General features: G+C 40.9%; 1 protein-coding gene across 1 annotated transcript; it reads right to left on the bottom strand.

Annotated features, from left to right (window-relative positions):
- Positions 1–4,313: 4,313 nt before the first annotated feature.
- On the bottom strand, positions 4,314–6,396 carry LOC116726773 (somatostatin receptor type 5). The gene has a single exon (XM_032573657.1). It carries the CDS (start codon positions 5,868–5,870, stop codon positions 4,851–4,853), a length of 1,020 nt encoding a protein of 339 aa, XP_032429548.1. The 5' UTR covers positions 5,871–6,396; the 3' UTR covers positions 4,314–4,850.
- Between the last annotated feature and the right edge of the window lie 2,232 nt (positions 6,397–8,628).

Below are 8,628 nucleotides of genomic sequence, written 5' to 3'. Positions count from 1 at the left end.
TGCTAAGCCGTTCAGTGATTTATAAACTAACAACAGTATTTTAAAGTCTATTCTTTGAGCTACAGGGAGCCAGTGGAGGGACTTTAGAACTGGTGTCATGTGCTCTATCTTCCTGGTTTTAGTGAGAACGCCAGCAGCAGCATTCTGGATCAGCTGCAGCTGTTTGATTGATTTGTTGGACAGACCTGTGAAGACGCTGTTGCAATAATCAATACGACTGAAGATGAACGCATGGATGAGTTTCTTTAGATCTGGCTGAGACATTAGTCCTTTAATCCTGGAAATGTTCTTCAGGTGATAGAAGGCCGACTTTGTAACTGTCTTTATGTGGCTCTGGAGGTTCAGGTCAGAGTCCATCACTACTCCCAGGTTTCGGGCTGATCGCTGGTTTTTAGTTGTAATAACTGAAGCTGTGCATTGACTCTAGATCTATAACTCTAGATCGTTCCTCTTTAGGTCCAAAAATAAGAACTTCAGTTTTGTTTCTGTTCAGCTGGAGAAAGTTTTGGCACATCCACACATTTATCTGTTCTAACCATCTGTTCAGTGATTGGATGGGCTCTGAGTCACCTGGTGACATCGTAATGTAGAGCTGTGTGTCACCAGTAATCACCAGTTATTACAAATACTTGACTGCTGCCAGGTGTAGCACCACTAGTTTGTAGCATTCACTGTTTTTTCTACATTGATTTGGCAACATTTTTCCTCAATAACTGAAATCACAACTTGAAACTCGCATCATCTTTGTCCTGATAGCGACACGTGTTTGAACAGAAACAGTTCAAATTTAAAAATAGCAAAAAATAGTTGGGTTTTTTTTTTTGTCAGCGGGGGTCACAAGTTGTCCAAAGACCCCGGCTTAGTAAAATGCGAGTTACGGTGAAAATATTAACTTAAAGCAAGTGTGAAATGTTTTCATGGTCAGTAGTACAAGTGCAGAAACTCCTAGTTCAGCTCCAGAGTCTCTGCACAGATGATTCGGCGCTTTCTTTATCCTCTCATCGCTACCTGCTGTAACCTCCAACACATCAGCCTCCCACTCACAGACAGATGACATGCAGCGACAGTCGATGACCTCCTGCCTCCCCCTCAGGCACCAACTGCAGCTTAAAATCAATAACACCAGCTGAAAACAATAATTGGGATTTCTTATGCGCTATGCTTCCTTTTATTAGCATTCTGACTCTAAATTAATTTCTCTGAAGACAAAAATCTTCATTTTGACGCACATTTGCAGTGAATTATACATCAGAACTGCCTCGGTTCACGTTCAGCGTGTGGTTCTGATGGGCGGCTACCTCCTGTACGTCACGAGTCGCCGGTTCTCCATTTGTATTCTGCTCGTCTTTACATTTTTTGGCAGAGGTCTATAAGCTATCTTTACACTGAGCCTCAAACAGCCAGTGGATCCCAGCCAGGCTTGACATTTAGAGTCTTTCCAGTTCACAGGATGCCCTCTGGGGGGAAATATCAGAGCAGACAGCCATGACGAGACACTTAGTTTGCTTCATCTCACCGAGGGTACGCACAGTGTCTCAGAGATTTATGATTTTGAGTGTAAATTACTGTTCAAATCAAAAAAGAAAAAAAAAAACAGGGGGAACGAATAGCAAACATCCACCAAAAAAAGCATTATTGTCCTATTTCATGTGTGTAAATCCCACTAAGGCAACTGTAAACACATTTACCTCAGCGATGTGATGCGTGTGCAGCACGAGGTTACCGTAGCAATCCGGAAAGGATAAGAAAAATAAACGGTGCGTTCTGGACGCACAACTTGAAAGTTTAAATACGGAGCTTTTGCAAAAACTATTCACACCAGAAGTTCCACATGTCTCAGGTTGTTTTATTGGGGGTTTTCATGTGAAAGCGTTTTACATTTTTGAAAAAGATCGCTAAAAGTCTGGCCTACTTTCATCTTCACTCGAGTGTTCGCTCATTAATGTTATGTTACAAAACCTGCGGAAGATTTATTACAACACACAGTATTGCACGATTTAGGCGACTACTAAAAATAGGATTTTATTCAAGGATGTGCAAACAGATTCACGTCACACTTTTCTGATTTATATTTGTAAAGTTATTTGTTCTTACAGTTGCTGATTGGTCACATGAAATGGTAATAAAAAAACACATTGAAGTTTATTATAATAATATTGATGGGGATATTCATATTTTTACAGGGTGTTGTTCTGACAAACATTCTCCGCACGAGCAACATTTTTTATGCAAAAATGTTTCTATCACTTTCAATTTAAATCGCCTTTTGGCATGTGGTTACTGTAATGTTGCGTTTTAATATTACATGACCTTGCATATGAGTCTACTGTATGCCTACCCTGCAGCTATAATTTCCATGAATCATGAATTAAGTAAATAAATCAGTTGATAAGAGTTATATGGGATATGATTGTTGTAATCGATGCTACGTGCTGCACTGAGCTGGGTAAACATCAATATGTTTTGTCTGCTGTATACTGTGGGATAGATTATTCTGTGTGTTAATCTATACATTGCAAACACACTCATTAAGAAGTAGTGCTTCAGTAAAATCTTCAGCAAAGATATTTCAGTTTTTTGGTTTCCGGAGCTGTGATCTAGTTATGCAATATGTATATACTGTATATATACAGTACAGACCAAAAGTTTGGACACACCTTCTAATTCAATGGGTTTTCTTTATTTTCATGACTATTTATAAGGCAAGAAATCCCACTTATTAACCTGACAGGGCACCTATGAAGTGAAAACCATTTTAGGTGACTACCTCTTGAAGCTCATCAAGAAAATGCAGAGTGTGTGCAAAGCAGTAATCGCAGCAAAAGGTTGCTACTTTGAAGAAACTAGAATATAAGGGCTATTTTCAGTTGTTTTACACTTTTTGGTTTAGTGCATATTTCCACATGTGTTATTCATAGTTTTGATGCCTTCAGTGTGAATCTACAATGTCAATAGTCATGAAAATAAAGGAAACTCATTGACTTAAAAGGTGTGTCCAAACTTTTGGACAGACATATATATGTATATATATACATATACAGTACAGACCAACGGTTTGGACACACTTTCTCATTGAATTCAATGAGAAGGTGTGTCCAAACTTTTGGTCTGTACTGTATATACATATATATATATATATATATATATATATATATATATATATATATATATAGACCAAAAGTTTGGACACACCTTCTCATTGAATTCAATGAGAAGGTGTGTCCAAACCTTTGGACAGAATACCCTGTCAACTTTGGGAGTTTTCAAAGCCTCTATGTCCGGATAGGCATTTGATCATTTTGGGTTGCTCTAAATCCTCTCTTGCTCTTCCCATGTCCCTACAACAGTCTCTAATGTTTGGTTTAGTGGTAGCAAAGCGGGTTATTCTACGGGAATGGAAATCCTCTACCCCGCCTTGTTTTAAGAAATGGCTTAATGATATGGTGTCCTGTATCTATCTTGAGGAGATTCGATACTCTTTGTCTGACAATCATCAGAAATTCCTGGATGTGTGGGGTCCTTTCAATAGATACATACAAAATAATAGGCTAAAATAACTGTCGTTTACATCTGGACCTGTATTTTCTAATAATTTATTTTACTCATTTACCGTTTCGTCATGTTTATTGTGATTATAACTTGTGTTCATCTTTTCTTGTTATTCCATATTCCATGGTGGGCTGTTTGTTTCAATGTCCTCAGAAATGTCTCTTACTCGCTTGGACTCTGTCTCATGCTCGATAACACTCTACAATCTGATGTGCATTTTATCCTCTTATCAGACCCTTTGTTAGCTGACAGTGTTTTGATTGTTCTGTTCTGTGGATTTTTGTTTTGATGATTCTGGTTAGTTTTTTTTTATTTTTTTTATCCTTGTTGTTTTGTCCTCTTATTTGCCTGTTTATTCTTGAAAATCATAAATAAATATAAAAAAAAAAAACAAAAAAAAAAACTTTGGGAGTTTTCAGTGTGAAACTGTTTGTACTCGAAGCACACACACCGCCAGAAAAGAGCAAACACACTCCTCTGCTGCCCTCCCTCTGTACACTTGACCACCGGGACACAAGCCAGCTGAGGGAGACGTGCCGACGCAATTGGCTCAGTTGGGACTTGTTTACGTGTGGCCACGCTGGCGTTAACCCAAAGGTGGATGACCCCTTTTTATTCTGTTTACGCTCAAGCTGTTTTCAGTTTTATTTTACTTTTTTTTGTGCCACATTTTGTCAGACCTGCTGGAAAGGCTCATAACGCCAAACATATTGGAGCACATGTTGAGTTGTAAAATAATAATAATAATAATTCCATAGACAAAGGAAGTGGTACATTTTTACTTTACAAAGACATGGTATTCATACAAAAAGACTGCTGAGGAAAATGATCAAAGCATAATTCAATTGGATTATTTGGTAAAACTTTTTTTTTTTTTTTTTTTACATTTTTATGTGGGGAAAAAAATCTTTGGAAGAGATTTTCTCATTTTAACCACACATGAATAATCTTCAGCTGTACAGCAACATTCACAAACAGTACAGAGGAGAGATTAACAGATTCTTGACCAAACACTTTCTCTTCAAATGTAGATGAACAGAATTCATTGCGTGTGAAAATACAGTCCAATGCAAAACCCCAGGCAGACAATAAAATCAAGCAACGACAAGCTCATAAAATATATACAGACTCACTCTAAAACAATAATTATGTGCCTTTCATGCTTTAAACAGGATGTAAACAAAATCTCAGTTGGTCAAGACTCTCAACTCGTAACAAGAGCAATCATATTGCTGGATTTATGTACAGAAGTTCCAAAGTATTGTTCAGTGCTTGAGAAATGAAGCATCAGCACTTGGTTCTCAGGCCAGAAGAGTGACATCCCGTACGCTGGTGTCATTTTGGTCGTACTGTTCAACGCTGCACTGCACTCCAGGGCAGGATTTTATTCCAGGGCAGAGCAAGGTACGGAAGTGCCTCCTGAAGGTGTCGGACAGACAGGCGTAGAGGATGGGGTTGGCACAGCTCCATGAATACGACAGTAAGACTGCAAATTCAAAAGCCCTGACGAAGGACGGGAAGAAGCTGTTATAATGCAATGAAAGGAAGTTGAAGGTGTAAAATGGGAGCCAACACATGCCAAACACTACCACCACCGCCACAACCATTTTGGTTAGCTGCTGCTCAAGCCTGCGTCCCTCGTGGTTTGGCGCAGAGAAGAGCTTCTGCCGGCACCGCAGAGAGATCAGCATAGCCACGTAGGAGACCATCATCACCATAAAGGGTATGGCAAAACCGATGATGAAGGTGTAAGAGAGGACTCCAAGCCACAAGGCGTCCGTAGCGAAGTCCGGACTGCAAAAGCCGTGATCTGCGGTGAAATGGAAGGCCATCGGGAGAATGGTGAGGAGAGAGAAGAACCACAGGGATGCTGAGACGACCTTGGCGCAGCGCGGAGTTCTCCAGCAGGCAAACCGAAGTGGCTCAGCAAGGGCCATGTAGCGGTCGATGCTCATCGCCGTGAGGCAGAAGACGCTGGTGAACTGGTTGATGCCGTCCAGGACCATGACAACTTTGCACGCCGTGTTCCCAAACACCCACCGGTTCTTAAAGTTCTGGCTTGCGATAAACGGCAGGCCGACCATGAACAGTCCGTCGGCCAAAGCCAGGTTGAATATGTACACCGTGGTGGAGGATGACATTTTGTCCAGTTTCAAAATGGCAATGATGACGAGGCAGTTCCCAGCCAGTCCCACAATGCAGACCATGAGGTAGAGGAAAGCCATGGTGATGCCAAAGCCGTCGATGTTGTCCTCAAAGTATAAATGCTCCTCCACATACGACTGATTGTTGTCCACATAAAAAACATAAGATGCTTCCATTGTGTCTCAACTCCTTGTCTAGAGAGGTAAAGGAAACAATATAAATAGCAATGAAAACTCAGTGACAGTTGCGCTTTCAGCAGGGAGGGAACTACAAAAGTTTTCTTCAAGTGGATTTTCCTCTTGGAGGGAAAAAGTTCTCAGTGGGAGATAAGTAAACACCTCAAGTGGAAAATCTGAAAATCAAGCAGGTTTCTTGGTTCAGATTCTTCAACTCATCTATTCGAATCCAGCCTGTCACACTTCCTTTGATCCACTGACAAGAAAAAGTGTTTCATCTGATAGCGGCGTGAGTTTCTTCACAAACACTCTCAGAAGCAGGGTGGGGAAGACTCGGACGCTTGCCTGAACACTCGTTTTCCTTGAGAGCCCCTTTATATCTCTTTCCCCCCTCTCGGTGTGTGAGGAGCGTGTCTGCTGCTCCATGTGTGGGAGACACTCCCATGTACCTCCCTCCTCTTGTTCATCAGCCTCCAATGACTGTGATGAACTCCGTGGCTCTCTGTCGTGGCATTTCCAAGATAAACCCTTCAAAACATCTTCCGTAGAGCTTTTTTCATAACTTTTCTCTACTATCTTTTCCCATCAACATTCGTTTCTGTTTACCCTCTCTTTCCTCCATCAGTTGTGCCTTCCCACCCTCCACCTCTGGCTCCTGCTTCTTTTCTGCCTCACAGTTCAGCGGTGGGTTATGAAATGGAACCCAAACAGATAACACTATATCGTTGCTCTGACCACCCACCTCTATGGCCTACGAGCTGAGCAAATCTGCAGATGGGAAGGAAAAGTCTTCTTTGCGGTTTTGTTTTTTTGACATTTGACATAGGAGGCTGCTGTATTCTCCTCCAACTCCGTCCATCATCCTCGTACCCTCCTACCTTATTTGTCTTGTAAGGGGGAGAAAGAATGTAAAGTTTTAGTGAGAGATGAAGTGGAGGTAAGGGAAGCAGGGCATATTAAATGCTGGATGAGGGATGGCCACACATCCTGTTATTGCATCGACATGTATAGCTGGAATACCCAATTTTTGCCAAACAATCCTCCAGCACACTCTTACATCATCTCTGCTTACAGCGATTCTGCATTATATCAATTCAGCACTAACATTTCTCACCATGTGGTGCCTCTCAAAGGTATTCACATCCCTTATTCACATTTTGGCAAGTCTGTTTTCCATATGTAGAGACTCAGCTTTCATTTAGTCAGACTGGATGGGGAGAGTATCATCCAGTGGAAATGCATTTTTCTCAAGTCTTAGACTTTGACTCGTCAAACACACAATCATGTTTTCATGTACAATATTTCAATGTAGGTCCTATGCCATTATGCTAATTAGAATGGTTACACTCGATTGTATTTAGTGGGTATCAGAATTAATATTTGTACTGAAATCTGAAAACCCATGTGGGATATGCATTTCATTTTACAATTATGTGACGGGCCTACTTTAAGTTCTGTGATAGAAACATTCCATCTAATGTTTGTTGCTATTACATGACCATGTGGAAAAGTCCAGCTTGAGCAGCTCATATGAATTTCCTCACACATTTCTCAAGACTTGTCATCCGCGTCTTGTTAAACTGGTTCCAATTAAGTGGAGAAAAACACCTTTGTAGTCTGCATTCGTAATTGGCTTGTTGCTTAACCTACTGACAGGAACTGACATCTCCAATTCCCAACAATGCCCTTCCCCCCGTGTAAAAGCACAACTAGAAAGATTTTGTTTTGCGGAGCTAAATTTGAAAGTTTTTCCATAGCGTCATATTTCACGACCACTATTTCACTGTGGTGTTTCAGCAGACACACTGGCAGTCATGTCCACAGCACATGACCATTCAAAGTCCTCTGATAAGCCCCCAACTTCATAATTCTGCAACCGTAACGTTGAGCTCGACAAGGTACGGGATGACTGTTACTGTCAGACGTGTAAAAAAATCTGATTTCCTTTGTAAAGAAAAAGGCAAAACTGATTGTGGTGTATTTATTCCCATACCAAAACGATTACACATTTTACCCCCTGCCTGGGCTGGCGGCTGTTTACTGCCCCTCTGAAAGTCCAAGCGGCTATAAACACTTCTACTCCAAAAACAACCATGGTGGCAATGATGTAAACCTTAACGAGACATGGAAAATTCAAAGGAAGGACATCATGAGAATTTCAAAACCAGTGTAGGGCTAATGAGTCTGTCTAATACAGTTGTAGTGTGTTGTTTTCTTGCTTGGAGAAATGTTAAGTTTAACAGAAACAGAATAAGGACAAAGCAAATCAGAAGAAGAAAAATCCCATAAAACGGTACCAAAGTTGTGGGAGGGCGGAGGGTTTTCTGCAGAAGACATGTATGTAGTATGCATGGAATTAGTCGCATCATGTAAAAATTTGTTTGCCAACTATAAACAAATTCACTAAGAGTTTTGAAAAGAATCTCGCCTTTCGAGTTCCATACAAAAAACAATGCAATAAACAATCACGCATTGTTTTCCACTAATCTGAAACCGGGTTGCTAGGGTAACAGGTCCAGGAAGGAAAACAAACAATTCTCTAACTCATTCTACAAGATCCTAAGGTGTTATCAGGCAAGTTTTCTTGGTCTAATTTGGGGTCTCGTACTAGTGGGACCTCTGAAACGGAGGTTCACAATCAGAGCACCGGAACTAATGTCTATCAATGTGGAAGAGCAAAACTCTCTTTCCTCTGGATAGGAGACCGCCTTAAGGCTCCCACGGTCTTAAGAGACGAGGTCGCTATGATTGTAGCTAA

The sequence above is a fragment of the Xiphophorus hellerii genome, chromosome 10 (assembly GCF_003331165.1).
Source record: "Xiphophorus hellerii strain 12219 chromosome 10, Xiphophorus_hellerii-4.1, whole genome shotgun sequence".
In the NCBI taxonomy this organism is placed as follows: domain Eukaryota; kingdom Metazoa; phylum Chordata; class Actinopteri; order Cyprinodontiformes; family Poeciliidae; genus Xiphophorus; species Xiphophorus hellerii.
The sequence above is the reverse complement of the archived record's forward strand: the minus strand, read 5'-3'. Positions and strand labels throughout refer to the sequence as shown.

What these genes read in the sequence shown, in the direction of transcription:
- LOC116726773 (XM_032573657.1), bottom strand. Translation starts at nt 5,870, where the DNA reads ATGGAAGCATCTTATGTTTTTTATGTGGACAACAATCAGTCGTATGTG.